The 22,388-nt window shown below is 36.7% G+C and overlaps 1 protein-coding gene across 2 annotated transcripts in view; it reads right to left on the bottom strand.

Moving 5' to 3' along the window:
* Positions 1-22,095, bottom strand: part of TP53BP2 (tumor protein p53 binding protein 2) — an 80,193-nt gene extending 58,098 nt beyond the window's left edge. Inside the window, exon 1 of one of the 2 annotated variants that reach the window (XM_074262642.1) lies at positions 21,820-22,095. Coding sequence is in view for 1 of the 2 variants with exons in the window: in XM_074262643.1 (XP_074118744.1) it covers positions 14,195-14,221 (27 nt within the window). In the remaining variant the exon portion in view is untranslated. Of the gene's footprint in view, positions 1-14,194; positions 14,526-21,819 lie in introns of those variants that run through there. The other variant, XM_074262643.1, reaches the window with a different exon arrangement.
* Between the last annotated feature and the right edge of the window lie 293 nt (positions 22,096-22,388).

Raw genomic sequence — 22,388 nt, 5'->3', positions numbered from 1 at the left:
GTAGTGCAAAGGAACTGGAAACATTGGATGCCCATTAGTTGGAGGATGACTGAATAAATAATAGTGTATGAATATTAGGGAATATTACTGTTCTATAAAAAATGATCAGCAGGATAATAAAGGTCAGGAGACACTTACATGAATTGATGCTAAGTCAAGTGAGTAGAACCAACAGAACATTGTACACAGCAAGATTATGTGATAGGGACGGAGGGAAGAATTGGCAAACCTGTTCTATTGCACCTTTAGCAGTAGTTCTTCCTCCTGGATCTCTAAATATTCCTTTGGATGATTTACCTTAATTGGGCCTCATGCTTTTGGTTAGTTCATTCTACTCCAATGTCAGGTAAAAGTGATTCTGGGATCTTAAAGATTATGCCAGCAGAGCACAAGAACTGGAAGGGAGGCTTTCAGTATATGCTCAGCAACAAACTATCCCCTATCTGAGGACTAGTTTAGCTAAGTAACAAAAGGTCATTCCCAGAAGGCTGGCTACTAAGTAATGAATTCTTTAGCCAAATCAGTCCATGAGGTGCTTTTTTAAAAATACAAAATTAACTTCAACCTAATCTTTACATAAATATTTGTTAAATAACCCAAAGTTTATCTTTTCTTGATTAGAGGTTTTTTTTTTAAATCTTCATTATTCAAAAAGAATATAATGACAAAGCTATTACCTAAATGGCAACTAAATTAAGAGATATAATTCTAGTTCAGTAATTCTAGACACTATTTCTAGAAACTCAATCATTTTCATTGACTAATTATGAATATATTTCTGAAAACTTAGAAACAAGTTCTTTATATTATAAAAAGCAAAGAAATATTTTCAGGTATAACAAAACTGAGGGCACAACATACTGATTCTAATTACAGTTTTCAAACAGGCCAAAAATCCAGGTTGAATAGCAAATTATAGTTGATTTCATATTTCTTGATAGAAGATCAAAAAGAGACTGGACCATTGTTCAGGGTAGATGGAATAATGATAATGTACAATGGAAAGAAAACAGACACAGATCCGAAATAAACATACTAGAATAATAGCTCAAATTTAATAAAATTTAGTATAGACAAATAAAAAAACTGTTGAGTTCAAACATCATTAAAAGTAAAAGATAAGGGAAGTGTAGCTAGACAGCAGTTCATCTGAAAAAGATCTGGAACTTTTACTGCACTTCAAGCTCAAATGACTCAATGGCATATATTATGACAGACAAATCAGTAATATAAAGATTAGTACTCAAACCAAGAGGTAATAGTTCCAATATACATTGCCCTGATCAGATCACACCTGGAATGATTTTCAATTGTCTATGCCAATTGCCTAGTTTAAGAAAGACACTGAAAAGAAAAACAGTGAAAAGCCAGTGTTATGAATAGGAATTTGATTCTCCAAGAAGAAATATACAATCCTCTGTTTGGCATTCAAAGGTCTTCACAATCTATCCCCCTCCTATCTTTCCAGTCCTCTTAAATATTACTCCCCACCACATACTCTGTGATGCATTGACATTGGCTTCATTGCTATCCCTTGAACAATACACTCCCATTTCCATATTCAGGGCATTTTCACTGGCTGCTCTACCCTTCTCATCTCTGCCTCCTAGCCTCCCTCAAGTTCAATTTTAAATCCCCACTGCTATCAAAAATCCATTTCTGATTCCCTTAATCTAGTGCTTTCTCTCTACTGAATATCTCCAATTTATCCTGGTTGTATCCTGTTTCTATATAATTATTTTCATATTGCATCTCTCATTAAACCACGAGTTCCCTTAGTGAAGCAACTGTTTTTTGACTATCTTTGTATTCCTGATACTAAGTACAGTGCCTGGAACATAGCAGACACAATGCTTATTAAATAACTTAGGGTAAGTAGCATGGTGAAAGACCTCAAGATCCCATAAGACTAGGTTCAGTTGAAAAAAAAAAAATTAAGGATATTTAGCACAGAGAAGAGAACAATTAAAGGGCAAGAAAGCCATCTTTAATTATCCAAAGGACTATGATAGGAGGAAGATTTAGACTTGCTCTTTTACAGAACTAACAGCAATGGAACAAATTCAGTGGGGAAGATTTAGATTTGATGCATGGAAAAACTACTCAACGGTAGTTGAGTACAAAACAAACATCAAGAAAGGATGGCCACAGCAATTTGGAAATTTGCTCAAAAAGTTATCAAACTGTGTATACCCTTTGATCCAGCAGTATTACTACTGGGCTTATATCCCAAAGAGATCTTTAAAAAAAGGAAAAGGGACCTGTATGTGCAAAAATGCTTGTGGCAGCCCTTTTTGTAGTGGCCAGAAACTGGAAACTGAATGGATGCCCATCAATTGGAGAATGGCTGAATAAATTGTGGTATATGAATGTTATGGAATATTATTATTCTGTAAGAAATGACCAGCAGGAGGATTTCAGAAAGACCTGGAGAGACTTGCATGAACTGATGCTGAATGAAATGAGCAGGACCAGGAAATCATTATATACTTTAACAACAATACTATATGGTAATCAATTCTGATGGATGAGGTCCTCTTCAATGAGATGAACCAATCAGTTCCAATAGAGCAGTAATGAATTGAACCAGCTACACCCAGCAAAAGAACTCTGGAAGATGACTATGAACCACTACATAGAATTCCCAATCCCTCTATTTTTGTCCACCTCCATTTTTTATTTCCTTCACAGGTTAATTGTACACTGTTTCAAAATACGATTCTTTTTATACAGCAAAATAACTACATGGACATGTATACATATATTGTATTTAACTTATACTTTAACATATTTAACATGTATTGGTCAACCTGCCATCTGGGGGAAGGGGTGGGGGAAAGGAAGGGAAAAATTGGAACAAAAGGTTTTGCAACTGTCGATGCTGAAAAATTACCCATGCATATATCTTGTAAATAAAAAGATATAATAAAAAAAGGATGGCCACATTTATGTCAATTTATTCAAAGCAGCACTCTTCATAAAAACAAAGTATATGCCCATCAATTGTAGAATTAATAAACAAATTTTAGCATATGAATGTAATGCAATATTGTTGAATGATAAAAAGTAACAAATAGGAGAAATTAAGAAAAACAAGGGAAAACTTAGATGAAGTGAAAATGAAATAAGAAAAAAAATATACTCAATGACTACAATATATGAACACTAAAAGGAAGATTAATCTCATTAATTATAAAAATCATTTGTAGTCCCAAAGAACAAATGAAGACTTTTACTTACATGAGCTATTAGAATCTTGAGTGGGTTGGTTTTGCTTAAACCTGTTTTTTTCCTTACAACTGTGGACTTTTAAATGGTAGGGGGAGATATGTGGGAAGAAGAATTGAGAAATGAAGATATATGTCTATCAAAGATCTATGCAATCCCTTTTAAAATGCTATGCTGCAAGTCAGAGGCAAATAAAAAGCAAAATTTGAAACTACATTGTATTTAGTATAATACAAAAATCACCGTTTCTCAAAGACTGGTAAGGTAGAAGAGCGATTGGTTATGAAGGACTTTGAAGGCCAAAGGCAGTTTTATGATCTTGGAGGATCAAATCCCTACTCTAAAAATTTTGGCCTTTCAGTATCTTTCTTTTCAATGTCTTCCTTTAAAATAGACATCTGGTATAAACAATGAATATGATCAAGAGAAAAATAAACCAAAATTTGAAAGTTTCATTTTATTTCTTCATTAAGTAACAATAAATGTCTACTATGAAAATAAAGTTCAGGTTTTCAGCCTAAAAAGGAAAATTCCAGAAACAATTGTGAAAACATATATAAAAGGGAATTATAAAAACTGTAAAGAAAAAATAATCCATGGGGGATCATTCATGATTCCTGATTAATATATATATCCGCACTATTTTAGACAATAATAACCTGCAAAATATAAATCCAAATAAAACTCATCTTTCCAAAACTTCATGCATTTAGATAAATTTTCATTTAAAAAAGGATGGGAATGACATTTTATTTTTACATAGTATATTTTTACAAAATTAAGTATTAAGAGGTTAGTATAATGCTAATACTAAAATTTATTTTTTATAACCATTTTATTATCTCTCTCTTTATGTCCTTGCCCACTGAGCAGTTTAAAAAAGAAAAAAACTAACCCTCATAATAAATATTCATAATACATAAAAATAAAGTTCTACATTGGTCATGTCCAACAACATATCTCACATTCTGCATTTTAAGTTCATTAATTCTACTGTACAACACAGATAATAAGATAAGACAAAGTAAGCAGTTCAGAATTGGAGATAATTGTAATTAAGCAATGAAAATCACTGATCTCATGTCAAAAAAAAAAATCAGCACACTATTCTTTTTCTGCTCAGCTTAATAAATCACTTAATATTTGTAGAAATAAAATAGCATTAAGTTACCTAATCAGATTTCAGAAGAATTTGTTATCACATGACTGAAGATTTTTAAACCAATAAAATTTCATCATCTTAGACTTCTCACTATCTCACCTCTCTCCATATCCAACTAATTGCCCAAAACTCTGAATTTTGTCTTTATAACATCTCTTGAATACACCCCCTTCTCTTTTATGATACTACCACCACTTCAGAGTAGCATCACCTCATACCTGGATCACTGCAATAGCCTACTGCTGAATCTGTCTGCCTCAAGTCTCTCTCCACTCCAATTCATCTTTCATTTTGCCACTAAAATAATTCTTCTAAAGTATAAGGTTGACCATGTTACCTCCATACTCAATAAACTCCAGTGAATCCTTATTTCCAGGACCAAATACAAAATCTGTTAGCTCCCTCTTACCTTTCTAGTATTCTTATACATTACCTCCCACCTACTCCCACTCCACCCCTACCGGCCACTATATATTGTTCAATCCAGGGACACTGACCTCTTTGCTGTTGCTCAAAAAACACTACCTCTCTCTCTGCTCCATCTCCGGGCATTTTTTCCAGGCTGAACCCTCTTCTGGAACTCATGCCAAAATTGCAAAAGAACTCTGCATGTTCTCTCTAACTCCACTTATTGGCTTGCCTGGCTTCCTTTAAGTCCCAATTAAAACCCCCAACTTTTACAAGTTTTCCCAATTCCTGTTAAAATGCCTTTCCTCATGGACGTGGCCCTCTTCAACAATGGGATGGACCAAATCAGTTCCAATAGAGCAGTAATGAACTGAACCAGCTACACCCAGCAAAAGAACTCTGGGAGATGACTATGAACCACTACATAGAATTCCCAATCCCTCTATTTTTGTCCACCTCCATTTTTTATTTCCTTCACAGGCTAATTGTACGCTATTTCAAAGTCTGATTCTTTTTAGCAAAAAATATTTTAGCAAAGTATAGCAAAATAACTGGACATGTATGCATATATTGTATTTAACTTATACTTCAACATATTTAACATGTATTGATCAACCTGCCATCTGGGAAAGGGTGGGGAAAAGGAGGGAAAAAGTTGGAACAAAAGGTTTTACAACTGTCAATGCTGAAAAATTACCCATGCATATATCTTGTAAATAAAAAGCTATCATGAGAAAATAAAATAAAATAAAATAAAATGCCTTCCCTCTTTTAATTATTTTTTATTTAGTCGTTGTATATTGGCTTGCTTGTATCACATATTGGATTACAAGCCACTAGAGGGTACAGAGTGAATGACTGTTACCAGTTTTATATCCCAATGCTTAGCACAATGGTTGGCACATAAACATTCATAAATGCTTACTGATGTTTCATTGAAATAAAATTCCAGATAAAATTAATACTACACTTTCCAAAAGTGGGCAATGATAGAAATGGCATGCATTCAAAATATTTTTTTGAAACAGCCACGAAAACCTTCTGAATCCAATTCTTCCTGTGCAACAAAAAAATTCGGTTCTACACACATATATTGTATCTAAATTATACTGTAATATATTTAACATATATAAGACTGCTTGCCATCTGGGGGAGGGGGTTGGGGGAGGAAGGGAAAAAATCTGAATAGAAGTAAGTGTAAGGGATAATGTTGTAAAAAATTACCCATGCATATGTACTATCAAAAAATGTTATAATTATAAAATAAAATAAAAAATTTAAAAAAAAAAAAAAAAAAGCTCATTAAAAAAAAAAAAAAGAAACAGCCACGAAAAAAAAAATAAATAAATATATATATGTATGTTTTGCAAAGTTTAAACCATTAAATAGACGTATGATAGTTACTATATAATAAGCAAAAAAAGAGAAGAGGCTCTTACTAAATAAAGCTAAGCAACTTTCACTAGGACTGAAAGATTATAAATAAATATATGGCCATGAATGTATCCAATAGATGCAAACCCCCCCAAAAAAAAACACTTCAAAGTTGAACAGAAAAAAAAAAAAAGCCTATGAATTTTCATTATTACTTATATTTTGAGCTCACAACATACAAAGCAATGGTCTCCTCCAATTCTTTTACCTCAGATATCTCCCACCTCCCCTGTCACGCACTCTCTTCTTTCTTCCATCATCGCCCATGGGTCATCTCTACATTTTCTTTTTCTCCTGAGTCCTGGCTCCTTTATCATACTGTCAATAGTGCTATTCCAGATTTTAGCCTTGGATGAACTCCACCATCCATTAACTTTGCTCCTACACATAGGCTGCTGAAGTGGGGAAAATTTCACAACCATTCTGACTACATCCACTACAAATTTATGTTACATAATCTCAACTAAACCCTCACCTCTACTGTATTATACTACCCTTATCAACCCACTATCCCACTCTCCACAGTGGCTCTTTCAAACTTTTTCATTATTTCCTCAAACTTTCATTGCCCCTTCTCCCCCTACCCTCTCATCTGAGAACCTTGCTTTATATTTTACAGAAAAAAATTGAGGCCATTTGTGAAGAGCAAATTGCCTCTTCTCCCCCCTTTCCTTCTTCTATCACTCAGAAGCCTTCTGCCATTTTCTCCTACTTCAACTCTTAAAGTGAAAAAGTATTAAGTGTAAAGCTAGAAGTAGAGATCTCATCTCTATACAAGAGATTTCATGCCATCCTGCCTCCACCAACAAATTGCCCATTGTCATCCCACCCCCAATTATCTTCAGCCTCTCTCTCTCCTGGCTCCTATACTACTGCTTATAAACATCTGTATTCACTCAACAAAAAACCTTCATTTGATCTTTCCAGCCATAATTACCAGCATACTATATCTCTTCTGTCCTTTGTGGTTAAACTCTTTGAAAAGGCCTTTTACAATAGGTATGCTTCCATTTTTTCTTCTCTCATTCACTTCATGATACCTTTCAATGTAGCTTCCAATCTGAAAATTCCACCGAAACTTCTCCAAATTTCTTAATTAACCAAATCCAATAGCTTTTTCCTCAATCTTAATTCTTCTTGACTTCTCTACAATCTCTAATTCTGTTGACCCCCTGTTTTTGGGGTTTTTTTTTTTATACTCTCTTCTCTCCATCTTAAAGTCAATATGGCCAAAACTGAACTCATTATCTTCCCCCCCTAAAAATACCATCTTTTAAATTTTCTTATTACTATATAAGGTAATACCATCCTCCCAGCTCCTTAGATCTGAAACCTTGCAATCCTCTCACTATTTCTCATACCAGGATATTCAATCTGTTGCCAAAACCTAACAGTTTCACCTTTGCAATTTCCCAAAAAATATTCATTCTCTCCTCTAATATTGTCATCACTCTAGTGCAGACCATCATCATAGCATGCCTGGATCATTGCAATACTCTCCTGATTGCTCAGTCTGTCTGCCTGTAGTTTCTTCTCATTCCAATCCATGCTCTATTCAGTCACCAAAGTGGCTTTCTTAAAAGCACAGGTGTGATCATGTCACCTCATTACTCGAACTCCAGTGGCTCCCTATCATCTCTAGGATCAAATACAAAAATCCTCTGGCATTCAAAGCCCTTTTTAACCTAGCTCTCTTCTATCTTTCCTGTGTTCTTGTATCTTACTTCCTGCCATGTTCTCTTTATTCCACTGACAATGACCTACTGATTGTTCCTTGAAAATAAGGCTCCATCTTTCAGCTCTGAAAATGTTCTCCAATACCTGGAATGCTCTCCTTATCTCCACCTACTAGCTTCCAAGACTTTCTTCAACTCCCAGCTAAAAATTCCACCTTCTAGAAGAAGTCTTTCCCAAACCCTCTTAACGCTAATTCGTTCTCTCTTTTAGAATTTCCCTATTCATCCTGTATATAGCTTGTCTGTTCATATTTGTATGCTTGGTGCCTTCTTCATTATATAGTGAGTTTCTTGAGGACAGAGCCTGTCTTTTGACTCTGTCTCCCCAACAGCTTAGCACATACAGAATGGGCACTTAATAAATGTTTACTGACTCCTCTGAATATTTAATTAATACAAGTGGTGAGAAGAATAAAGCCATCACCAGAATTTACAAATTATTTTAATTAATTTCAAATTCCCTGTTCTATAAGCACCTATGATTCAGAATTCTGATAGTATATGACCATTGCATGAGAAATCAAGAAACTTCTAAACTTAAAAACTTGCACTGTCTTCAAAGTTAAATAAATAACAAAGTCTCAAACACTGTTTTGTTTAATCTAACTATTCTGATATGACTTAAAAAATTCTGTCTTTGGTTTTCACTTAAGCATCAAGTCGATTTAAGTGGAAATCAATTCTCAAAATATTCTCAAAGCACATATCCAAAGTTCTTGAGCTTTCTTCTAGGTCTAGGTTGTTTTACATTTCCTAAGTATCTGTGCAATACTGGGCTACATTTCTTACTGTTCTCCTCTCAAACAGGCCATTCTGATGATTTCTCTTATAGTAGTAAATAATGATACAGAAGTCTGAGCAAAGCTATCATATCCCTGTTTCTCACATCTTTTGTCCACGTCCCTATGCATCCTTCTCTCTTCCTCTTACCCTTTTTCCTTCTTCCTCACTAACACTAAGTTCTGTTATAATAAAAGACAATAGAATCTACTGATACAGTATCTTAATTCATTCAATCATGCTATAAATGTTATAAGGTGGGGAAGAAAATATAAAAATTATACAATTTTGCTTATAAAAGGTTAAGGATCACAAGATTTTGATCCATATTACCCCCTATTGAATCTCAGAATGAAGGATTACAAATCTTTCCTTATTACTCTAGTTCTAGAAAATGAGTAACTACATCCCTTCCTTTTCATCATTTTCATTGGTAAGAGGTCTATTGGTTTGAACCTAATCAGGAAGAAGGATTTCCTATTTTTAATCTACAATTATATTCATATATGTTACTTTTAAATCACTTATAACCAACACAAATTATCTATCACCTGATTTATTGTAAAAGTTAATACTCTAATTAGAAAAAAAAGGTCTTACAGAATCACAAAATATTACCAAAAATGTGTGAAGAACCATCCTCTGAAGAGCACTGACCTATCATTTTATATTTCTCTACTAAACTACTTGTTTTTCACTAGTGGGATAGCACTGAAATTCCTTAGGGGAGGGGGGGTAATTAATTAAGACCTTAACTGATGCTGCTCTAGATTTTAATTTATTATACTGATGTGCTAATTTTCTGCACTTGTGTCCTAAGAGAATTCTGCAAAAGATGCAATTTTTAAAACTGAATAAACAATCCTGAAATTTTAGAAGGCAAAACAACTAAAATAAGCATTTTAAAATGAAGCCATTTTTGACTAAATTAATACCATTAAAGAAATTTTTCAGGTAAGAGTCATCCCAAAACAATATCTTTTTTTGGCATAAGACATTATATGTAAGAAAACATCTGTCAATGGTCACAGTTTCTAGTTCTATGAAACTGCTTATCCAGCATTTTAAAAAATAACCAGCATTTTCATAGTGCCCATTATCCAAGAATCTCCTGTGCTTTTGAACATTATTTCATTAATCATCTTAACATCTCTTTGGCATGAATTATTTCTGCTTTCCAGAGTAAAGGACAGACATTCTAAAGCCTCCTTCCAAAATAACCTGGCAGACTTCCTCCAATAACACAACTCTCACCCCCCCCCCAAATTCTCAACCTAGTCTTGCAAGGTCTCTCTTTTTCTTCCATCAAGTAGCATCTAAATATCTCACCTCTTTCATGAAGGCTCCCCAACTAACTAAAAAGAAATTAATTGTGACTCATTCCACATATGCACAAGCAAGTTTTATGACATCCCACCATCTAACAAAATACACATCACTACTTTACTGACATGATTTTTAATAGTAATTTCACTATGTACTCAATTGTCTATATTTTCATTTATCAATGTCTTGGATTACAAAATCTTGGACAATTTTTTAAAAATGGATTCTAGGGCACCTAAGACACAATCGTATCAAAACAAGTACTTAAATGATGCTAAATTTGGCAATAGTATCAACAGCAAATAGCAAAAGTCTGGATTCTAAAATTCCTGTCATGTTATCTTTTCCCTATTGCTTAGGAATTATTTGCTATGTGAAAGACATATTAAAGGTGGTATTAAAAAAAATACCAAATACAAAAAATACCAAGTATATGAAGATATGAGTAATGGCATACAGCTATACAATGGCTTATCAAAACTCTATTATCTTCATCAGACCTCCTTACACAGTTCTCTGCACCTAATCAAGTCCCTGATATTTGGTGAACTATTTACTTGAATTTCAACTAAAAGCAGGGCAGAAATGAAGCACAAGAATTTTAAGAAAATTTCTCAAAAGTTGTGAGATAATGAAATACAATGACGATAAAAACTTAAGGCATCTATCTTAGTGAAGCTTTAAAAAATAAGATGGACTAGCATTAACCAATCTATCTGCATTTTATAACCACCACAACATTTCAAGACTGATTATCTTATTCCTCAAATATTAAACTTAAAATTATGCACATAGTTGCTTGACAAGAATCCAGGATCTCAATAATGTATTTGATTATATTCTGAAAAACTTTATATTTAAAAAAAAAGATATACAAGAAATCTTTCTTTATAAAAAAAAAAGTTTTTAATATGCAAACATCATAAAAAGTTAAATGTGACTTTTCTATGTAAAACACCAAATGTTTTAATTTTGCTCCAAAATTTTCCTAAGTTGCAAGATTATTCCATTATCCCCAGAGTGGCATTTATGAATTCCATGAAAATAGTTAAATACACCCAAGGTATTTTAGGACCAAATTACTCTGGCAAAATGTTCAGATAAACATTTTTCAAGTAGTCTTCTTAGAAGTAAGGCATGATTTTAAGAGACTTTTCAAGGTCTCTTCTAGAAATACTCTACTCATTAATAACAAGTTTAAAAGTGAGATATATTTCAACACTATATACTTGTGCTTTACAAATCCTCTGAAAAAAATTAAACTACTTTCTGAGATGGCACCAAATATAGTGAAAACTAAAAGTGACAATCTAACTACTATGAAATCGTCACAATCCAACAAATGATAAGTTATCAGCATATAAAAGATTTGCACATTTTTCCAAATGATTCATTTAACCCAAAATTTAATCTTTGAGAATTGCATCTCAGTTTAAAAAGGGCTTCTCTTAGAATCTGTCTTTGAGTAAATATCATATTGGTCTAAAAGGGTCATAATAACAACCAGTGGGGGGGGGGGGGGGGGAGAGAAATTTGGAATCTTATGTTATTATATCTGCCATAAAATACCACAGATGTGTTATTGAAAATTGTGGGAAATTTTGAACAAGTGTAAAAATAATGCTGCCTGAAGCATTGCAATATCCTGAAAGAATCTGTGAATCAAAGATTAAATTATAAGTTTTAATTTTATTACCAAATGTTTTAATTCATTGAAAATATATACAGTGCAATTAAAGAGTGCTAGATTTGGAATATATAGACCTAAGTGTGAATTCTGAATCTGTCAGGTATTACATTTTGCATGAACTTATGGGCCTCAGTTTCCTGATCTGTAAAATGAGGTTGAACCAGATAATTTTAAGTTACTTTCCAACTGAAAATCTATGACAAGTCCTATTTAGTCAAAATGTAAAATAAACCAAAATGCCTCTCCCCAAACTCCATAACCATTTGAAAAAGCTATCGATTACATTTCTCTCATCCCCATCCAAAGATCAGAGATGTTTATCAAGATAGAATTACATTCAAAGTCAGTGAAAGTGGAAAATTTCATTTGTACCTCCAATTCATATCAAAGTTCAGTCAGTGAGTGCTTCAGGTAGATAAACAAAAGAGCTGCCATCACATTTCACTTAGGAGTCAAATTAAAATAGAAAATTCTAAGTGCTTAACATACTTTTGAAAAAGGAGTTTCATTTTTTTTCTCTCAAAACCTGGATTCTGGATCAATTTCAGGGCCCATTTTGACATTTAAATCACCTTAGCAGTCTATAAATTTCAATTTTCTGGTAGAATAATTTGCACTCTAGAATGCCAAAGGAGTTCATGACACACACACACCCCCATAAAGTGTATAAATACTAATTTGTATTTCTAGATTAGGTTCTCTAATAATAATAAAGAAACATTTGTTAAAATAAAAATTTACTTTGAAATTTCATGGTGTGAAATTTCAGCACCTAATGCTTCTTTAATTATGCTTTTCCTTTCTTCTGTTTTCCTTTGGAGTTTTGTTTGAGAATGACAAATTTAAAGTATCCTGACTATTCATTCAAAGCATTTCAAATTTGTTACATACACTAGTTCTGGTGCTCAACAGACAGATGTCAAACTTGTGTATTCTGCCATTCTTATAAACATCTTTTCTTGTCTCCTAATGCTTAAGGAGTTTTATATTTACAGAGGGAAATGAAAGATCCTACTAAACACACCTACAATTAAGGAGGGAAGGAAAGAAAAAAAGGTGCTTCGTGCTTTACAAACAATATCTCCTTTGCTATTACAAAGAATCCCAATTACAAAGAAAATTTTAAGTTTTTTCATAAATCTGCCAATGAAATTCAGTGACCTGTGGGAAATCATACTATTCTTCCAGGAAAGTAACAACACATTGGGTTTTGTTTTGTTTTGTTTTGCCTGTTTTCTTTTTAAAACATGATTAAAACTACAAAAGTTTAAGGACACTATTTCACATATTAGTATAGACACAGTAGAGAAGCTATTTCAAAAGTTCCATACAGAAACATTTTAAGTCAGATTGGGCAAGTGTTTACAATTGCATTCATTCTATGATTTCAGGTTTACAAAACCCCTTGGATACAGTTTCTCTTAACATTTGATCCTCACACTATCATTACCACAACCATTAATAAGAACTTGGTGCACTGCACTGGGCTAGATGCAACTACAAAGTTTCATAAACAAACAAATGAGCTGAAATATGCAGCATTCATTGAATCAGACCCGGTGACACTGCCATTAGGTGAAAGACATCCAACGCTTCTGAAGTGAAGGTTTCCCTTCTCCTCCATGCAGCACCCCAACTTCAGGCCTGTTGTACACCTGTTATGTATGGCTAGTGGTTATGTCAAGAACCTGTCGAATTCTCAAAACAAAAATCACTCTCTAGATCCCCAAAGGGCTTGTGAATCAAAATGAAGGAGCATAGAGGATTCATGAATATCCAAATTACCAACTGTAGAGTAGGAGGGTGAGGAGAAAGACAAGAGTCGTCCTAATTAAAGGCTGAGAACGACTTTTCCAAAGTCAATTTCCAAGAAGGGACAGGAGCGTAGAGGCAACTATCAAATCCAAATTCTGCTTAAAATTGGGCAGGGGCCAACGATCCCTATTCACAGCATCAGCTAAGTAAACTAGTACGCTACTATTGATCGAAAAGTTCAACTTTTGAGTTTCGGCCAGTGCAACTCCTCTAGAAGTTCCAGGGCTGGACTCGCTTCCCCCGGGGAGGAGGAAAGTAGAAAAGTGCGGAACACACTCGCAGGGCCCCGAATCGCGATTCCTCCCCCTCCCTCCCCCCGCGGTAATCTCCAAGGCTGCCGAGGCCTCCATCAGACTGGAGGTGAGAGCCCGGGGAGGAAGGTAAAGAGGGAGGCGCCGGCCCACCTCCCAACCCCGCCGGCACAAACAGGTGGGGCAGAGGCCGGAGCAGCCCGCAGGAATGGCGGCGGAGGGGGGCAAGGAGCCTTCCCCGCATCCGATGGCCCCCCCGCTGGGCGCCGTCCCAGAAAACGAACCCAGGCCTGGACCCCCGCTACCTTCCACCCCTCTTTGACGCCCACTCGCGGTCACTCTTCCGGAAACGCTCCGCACTCACCGGCATCATTTTGGATCCGAACCGCATCGAAGCGGGGAGCCGGGCTGGAGACCCCGCCCGGCGAGCGCGGGGACACGACCCCGAAGACCAGGACTTGGCCCGGGCTGGGGCCGGGGACGGTGGGGCGGGGGAGGCCGGACCTGTTGCAAGGGGAGGCGGATGGTTCAGGCCGAGCGCAGCAGCCACACGGAACCCACCGCCCGAGAAGGGAGGCCTCCGCGCCCCCTCGGGACCACCCCCTCCTGAGTGGCAGCGCCCCCACGCAGCGGCTTTGTCTCTTCGGCGGCTCGGGCGGCTCCGGCGGCTCCGGCTCCCACCTCCGCTCCGAAACCCACTAATCCCGGGGCCCGCCCCGGCTCCGGCCCCGCCCCCGCCCGGCCGCGCCGCTGGCCCCGCCCTACGTGACGGGGGGGCGGGGCAGAAGCAGCGGCACCTCGGGGAAGGGGCCTCTGGGCGCGCGCGCGCCTCCGCTCGCGAGCCTCAAATCAGGGCGGGGAACGCGCCGGGTTTCAAGACAAAAGCATAGGGGCGAGAACGCGCCGTGGAGCACAGAGCGCGCGCGCCGCCGAGCGCAAGGTGAAGGGTGGGGCGAAGCGAGTGAGGAATATGTGGGGAGCGGGGCTAAGGGCGCGCGCCCCAGGGCCCGGGAAGTGGCACGAGCACGCGCAAGCTCGGATTTTCTAAGCGGAGCGCCACAGCAGCTCGACTCCTAGCCCTCCCTAAACGCCGAGGAGGGGACTTCTATGCTCCCGAAGCCCTCCTGCCTTCGGGAGCACCTACCGCCATTTATTCGACCCTGAGTGGGACCTGGGACAAAATTAAACGTGTTTTGTTTCCCTGTGATTCCTGGAGAAGCTGTAATTTCTCGGAGTGCCTAGGAAGCGCGACTCCTCGAGTAGGGGCTCCTCTAATCCTGCGTAACGTACCCCAACGGGGACGTAGGAAAGACCCCGGGGGGCCCGAGACTCCCCCGTACGGAAGAACCGCGACAAGGCCGCAGTTACTCTTCACATCCCCAAGAGAGGAGTGGGTTTCAGGTGTCCCCGGGTAGTCCTCTGGGGACGCTCGGCCCCATTTTCTCAAAGGCATGTGTGTCCCATTTCCATGAATGATCCGTCTGGGAGCGGCGCCCCGACTTGGCTCCCTTCCCCCCCTCCCCCGGGGAGTGCCACGGTGTTCCAGATAGCGACATTACACCGGTGGGAGGAACAGGCTAAGTCAATTACACAACTTAACTGACCTGAAGTACCGGGACTCCCGGCCTCGGTCTGGCGAAAAAGGAGACTTTTGTTTCTGCCGGGAATGGATCTGGAAAGCTCTCCCCGGAAAGGACCTACCTGATTGTTCTAGCTCGGGTTTTTTTCACTGCCCCAGGTGCTGGCAAATGCTTAACGCCCACGACGCACTTTTTAAAGTTTAATCTCCATTATTAACATTTTCTTCATCACTTTCTCAAGTCTAGACAATCAAAGAACCATAAATTACGCCCCGATGTGGGGGGTTTGCCAATTTCTGAGATGTAAATTCTCACACGGAGCTGAGCTGCTAAGCCGATTTCAACCGGCTTCTGAGTCAACTTTATTCTGAGAGTAAAACTGATGCAGGTTGTGGTCCCTGGGAATCGGATAGGAATAAATCAATCTGAGCCAGGAAGATCCCAAACCTTACTGATGTAGTTATTTCCTCCAATTACAAGGTATATCTGTATGCCCTTCTCTCTTCCTCTACTTCCCACAAATTCGCTATGGGAATCCATACAAAGTGCTGAGGATTTTCATCGTAAACTCTTAACATTTCTGGAACTTGAGGACAAAGAGAACTGGCATTGGAGTCAGCAAGAACTGAGTTTAAGTCTGGCCTCTGGCACTCACCAATTGTGTGTCATGTTAAGGTTCCAAGCAATTTAATAAGACTGCAAGTTACACTGAAGTAAAATAAGCCTCCCTGGTACATGGAATTGTCTCATCCAGTACTTTCCTCTCAAAAGTCCTTACCCCTTTGCTTCATAAAGAAAACGATTGCCAATCTGTGTTTAATTAAAAGCATTCCAAAATGCACAGGTCTGAAAACCCTCAGTGATTTCCCCATTACCTAAAGCACAAAATAGAAATTGCCCCATATAGCTTTTAAGATCTTCCACAATCCAGGCCCAATCTATTTCCATTCATATTATGACTTATTTCATATTATCCCCTGTGTCTATTATTCTCTAGATTCCATTATCTGCACCTTGATCTTAGTTGGTTATCTCCTGCCTTCTTTTACACATTTGAAAAGGCTGGTCTCTATTCCTGGAATTTTTTTTCTTCCTGTTAAGATCTTTCTTTTCTGTTGATATCTTCCCTGAGGCCCCAAGAGAAATTTCCTTAAGAGAAAGTGTTTTTTCTACCCCTCCTCAAAGTTTCCTAGAGCATTATGTTTGGTTTTCCTCACACACTCTTCACACACTCTTAGGATATACCTTTGATAGATAGCAGACAACAGACAGATAGATGGATAGATGGATAGATGGATGGTAGATATATAAGATAGATTCAAATATATATATATTAGATATAGATATATAGAGATATCTATATCAAGATTGAGCCTCACAGGCTCAATGCAAATATCTCTCCAAATGATTCCTAAATATTCAGATTTCATCTCTCCTGAACATTAGTTCCCCATCATCAATTGTCTTTTGGATACTTTTCTCCTACATGTGCAATATTGTTGATCAGTTATATCAGTCATGTTCAACTCTTTGTGACCCCATTTGGGGTTTTCTTGGCAGAGATACTGCAGTGATTTGCCATTTCCTTCTCCAGCTTCTTTTATATTTGAAGAACTGAGTCAAGCAGAGTAAATCACTTGCCTAGGGCCACACAGCTAGTAAGTATCTAAGGCCACATTTAAACTCATTTCACTGTACCACCTAGCTACCATATGTCTAATTAGTTTCCCAAATTAGCATCCCCCAAATAGAATTCATTATCTTCTATTCTGAACCTGCCTTTCTTATTTCAGTTTCTATATAATCAATCCTAAACTACTCTCCTCTATTATCAGTGAGTGGCCACCCAGATTTCCAGCTCTGGAATCATCCATGACTCTTCCTTCTTCAACCTCATGTATATTATATACTAATAAATAATGTATACTATATAATGTAGATACCAAGTAAATACATTATATGTGTGTAGACCTATTCTGTATGTGTGTGTGTGTGTGTGTGTGTGTTGTGTGTGTGTGTGTGTGTATATATATACACATACATATTTGGATGAATGGATGGATGGACGGATGGATGGGTAGATTTATGAATGGAGAGAGGGAGGGAAGGAGAAATCTCTAGCATTTGACACTATTGATCATACTCTTTTCTTGGATCCTCTAGACTCTGATTTTTCATGTCACAGCTCTCATTTGGTCCTTCTCGTGCCTAGCTGATCTCTCCTTCTCAGACTTTTCTAGATCATTATTTCATAGCTAATAATTGTGAATATGCCCCAAGGTTCTGTCCTAGGCTCTATTTTTTTCTCTGTAGAGTCTGTTATTTTTTAATCTCATCAATTCCCATCACTATGCAAATGGGCACCAGATCTACATATCTAGTCATAATTATTCTCCTGAGCTCTGGTCCCACACTACCAACTGTCTTTGGGACACTTCAAGATTTTTCATATAGACATATCAGACTCAACACATACCAAAAAGAACTTAGTAACTTTCTCAAAAAATGTACCACTCTTTTAACTTTCCTATTATTGTTAAGGGCATCATTATCCTTCCAGTTACCCATTTTCGAAACCTTGTTTTTTAATCCTATATTCTTCACTTACCCTACATAAACCTGTCACTTTACCTAATATCCTTTCTACTACTTTCATATACAACTCCTCCCTTTTCTACTCACAGAGACAGGCATTACTTTAGTTAAGCTCCCATTACTGGTCTCCTTCACTATTTCAATCATCTTCTAATTGGTCTCTCTGCCTCTCATATCTTTTTACTTTAGTCTATTATTTCATACAGTTGCCACACTGATTTTCCAACAGTGCAGATCTACCATGCTACATCTTACTTAAACTCCAGTGGATCCTTATAACCTTCAGAATAAAATGTAAACTCTTGTGATAGAACATTCTTAATAATTTGGCCCTATTCTACCTTTCCAGATTTATAATATAGTACTCTCCTTTGTGCACTCTCTATCCTAATAAAATTAGCCTACTTGCTCATTTTTCATACACAGCCCTTCATCTCTTTGCCTTTGCGGAGGGTATCCCCAGTGTATAAGATACACTCTGTTCTTACTTCTGCTTAATGGAAACCATAAGTTCCTTTTAAGACTCAGCCCAAATGCTACCTTCTGCATGCGTCCTTTCCTGGTATACCCAGTTGTTAGGGACACCCTCCCCAAGTTTACTTTATATCTCTTTTTCATTGTATTTGTTTTTAAGATTGGGAGTCTATCTCACTTTAATTGAAATACAAAGGCTCAGACTTCTCAACTGAGATTAAATTGAAATATAAAGTAAATGTAAACAAAGAGGGAACAGCTAGGTGTTACAGTGGATGGAGAGCTGGCCCTGGAGTCAGGAGGACCTGGTTCAAATCCAGATTCAAACACTTATTAGCTGTGTAATTCTGATCAAGTCACCTAACCCTGTTTGCCTCAGTTTCCTCATCTGTAAAATGAACTGGAAAGGGGAAAATTCAGTCTATCAGTCAAGAAATGAGATCACAAAGAATTGGCCATGACTGAACAATAAAAAAACACAAGAAATGTTTGGAGATTGGTTGGATAAAACAGTAATACAAATTAATTCAGAATTAGGCATTCTAGTAGTAAACCAGCCCACTGATAGAATAGCTGAGAGAAACTAAAATGCTGAGAGAAAATGACTGGAGTGGGAAGGGAGGGGAGAAGGAAAAACAGAACTTTACAAATACATGTGACTTGATCCCAAAATGAGATTTCAAACTTCAAAAAGTCAGAATATTTGAAACTTCTCACTTGCAAATATGAGTGTCCCTAAAATAGCAGTGGCTGATAATAGCACTGCATTGGTAAATAAGAAACATGGAAACACACTTTCCTTGAGGAAACTACTTGGTTATCTAAGCCAATTACTAAGTCTTATTGATTTTACTTATTCATTCTTGCATCTGTTTCCTTGTCTACAATCCCAACTCAACCTCTACTCAGTTTAGTCCCTTGTGATCATTTGACTGCATGATTGAAGTACAATAGCCAGTTTCTCCACTCCACTCTGATCCATCATCTAAACAGTTTTACAAACTGGCATTCTTAAAATACAGATATATGTCATCTTCCTCCCCACTACCCCGCCCAACCTATTTCTAACACTAAATTTAAAATATTCAATGATTTCCTGTTGGCTTTAGGATAAAATGTCAAAAAATTCTCAACCCAACGTACGATCTATACAGTCTGGATTCCATCAATGTTTCCTAACTTATTTAATGTTATTTAATTTCTACTTTTGAAATAGTCCTTTTATGTCTTGCCTCTAGGTCTCTGCACAAATGGTTGCTATTTCAGGAATATATTCCCTCCTCACATCTAAATGGAAGAATCCTTAGGTTCCTTCTGAGTACTATTCAGATAACAGTCCTATACAATACTTTTATTGATCACTCCATTTGTCAATTATCATCCCTTTTTCACCCTTACTCTCTATTACCTTCCATACTTTGGTAAATATTTCATGTTTATTTATTTGTGTATATGTTGTGCCCTTTTCTTCCAAAAAAAATCATCTCCTGAAAGGACAAGAATTTTTTTTTTCCTTCAGTCCCCAACACAGTGGCAAGCCCATTTTAATGCATAAAAATTTTTCAATAAATTAAAGGTATCACCAACTTTCTGGTCCTCTGGGTTCATAACCTTGATATAATCCATGACTTCACTTTTATTTGTGATATTAAATCAGATATGTATAATATCACTTTACAAACCTAAAAGCAGTATGTAACTGTCAATCACATTATTCCACTCTCACTATATCACACATTCATAGTGCCACTACCTTTGTTTAGTCCTTTATCCACTCAAACTGTGGTAATAGTGTCCTAAATCATCTCCTACTTCTAGTCTCCTTCATCTTCCACAACTGTCAAAATAATCTGTTTAACAATAAGCAGGATGATTTCAGAGAGGTCTGAGAGACTTATATGAAATGCTAAGTAAAGTAAGAAGAACCAGGAGAATGTTATATATAGCAACAAGATTATACGATGATCGATTCTGATGGATGTGGCTCTTCTCAACAATGAAATGATTCAGGCCAATTCCAATGATCTTATAAGGAAGAGAGCCATCTGCACCCAGAGAGAAGACTATGGAAATGAATATGGAGCACAACATAGTATTTTCACTTTTTTGTTGTTTGCTTGCATTTTGTTTTCTTTCTCATTTTTTATTTTTAGTTTTTAATTTGATATATCTTGTACAGCATGATAATTGTTGAAATATGTGTAAAAGAATTACATATTTAACATACATTGGATTATTTGCCATCTAGGGGAGGGGGTAGAAAAAAGGGAGGAAAAAATTTGGAATACAAGGTTTTGCAACGGTGAATGTTGAAAATTATCCATGCATATGTTATGAAAATAAAAAGCTTTAATTAAAAAAATAATCTGTTTTAAAGTACAAGTCCGACCATATTACCATAACAAAAATTTTCTTGGAATTACTGCTTTCCTATAGAATAAAATATAAACTCCTTAACCTACCATTTTAGGGCTTCCCCAATTTGGATCCTACCTACCTTTCTAGCTTTGTTTTATATTAATCCCATTTATGAACTTTATATATTCAGGTCAAAATGCATTACCATCAGTTCCTTAGACTTGACGCTATCTCCCTCCACTATATATTCACACTCAAGTAATAAATGTTAAGTTTGGTGACCTTCATATATTGTCTACATGAGTACTAAGTGTGTGTATATGTCAACAACATGAAACTCTCAAAAAGGATATGTACTGTTAATTCCTTATAAAATGTGAAAACTGACATCTCTCAATAATTAGCTCTGACCCCCTACCCTAGTTTATTAAACAAAGTAGAAAAAATCTTTTCCCACAGACTTCCTTTGTTTGCCTCTCTCTCTCTCTCCCCAACATGATTGTGTTTGTCGGGGGTATATATGTGCTGTGCATGTATTTACATATTCTTCAGATTCTCTGTATATGTTCTCTCTATATGCTTATATGTTCTATATATTTACTTATATATGTATGCTCCATATATTTATATGTTCTCGATATGTTTTCTATTATATATATTCTATATATTCTCTCCATATATATATACATGTGCACACACAAAAATATTCAATGATTTCCTGTTGGCTTTAGGATAAAATATTTAAAAATTCTCAAAAGTTTAAAAAAAAAGAAAAAGAAAGGTATTTTGACTGGGAGGAGGAAAAAAAGGTACTTGCAACTGGGGGGATCAGGAAAATCTTCATAACAGAAAAGTCTATGAACTAACACATGTATGTGTATATAAAACTTCAATAGTCTAAGCCTAAAACATCAAGGTTACTAACTTCCTAACTATCCCATATATTAACAGTAACAAGAAATGAAGACAAATAATGTCTCACCTAAACATCACTGGTCCTGCTGATCTCTTTAAGTGTGGAAGCAGAGTCCCACAATTCAGCTTGCTCCAGATAGCAACCAAAATCCAAGGATTTTCTTCATAATATTTCACAGAAAGATAAAAGTTAAAATACAGTTTTCAGGAAAGTAATTCTCTTAATTCTTACTTTCTCTTCACACAGTCTTTCTTGAACTACCACAGTTAACTTTCCAGTACGGGAATTAACCTGCCAGCTTTCTCAAGATTCATACTTTCTTAAAAATAGCAGTTAAATTGTAACTTCCCAAGATTCTATTGCTTCTTAAAGACATAGCAACAACAGGCTTTGTAAAAGAGACTATCAAAGCTGGTGTTACACTATTTATAATCTTAAAAAGGACTTCCCTCTCTCATTTGGGCATATCATTTTGCTTATCTTTCTTCAACTCTGCTCACACAAAGCTTTCGCTGATCCTCCCTCTTGGTATTAGGAGATGAATTTACCTTGTACTTTACATAAATTAGGGATGTTACCAAGGCTCTGAGGATATCGGGTACATGTCTCCATCTCTGTACTACATTTCTACTGGG

This window comes from Sminthopsis crassicaudata, chromosome 4, assembly GCF_048593235.1.
Source record: "Sminthopsis crassicaudata isolate SCR6 chromosome 4, ASM4859323v1, whole genome shotgun sequence".
Lineage (NCBI taxonomy): Eukaryota > Metazoa > Chordata > Mammalia > Dasyuromorphia > Dasyuridae > Sminthopsis > Sminthopsis crassicaudata.
This window is presented reverse-complemented; position numbering and strand designations above follow the sequence as displayed.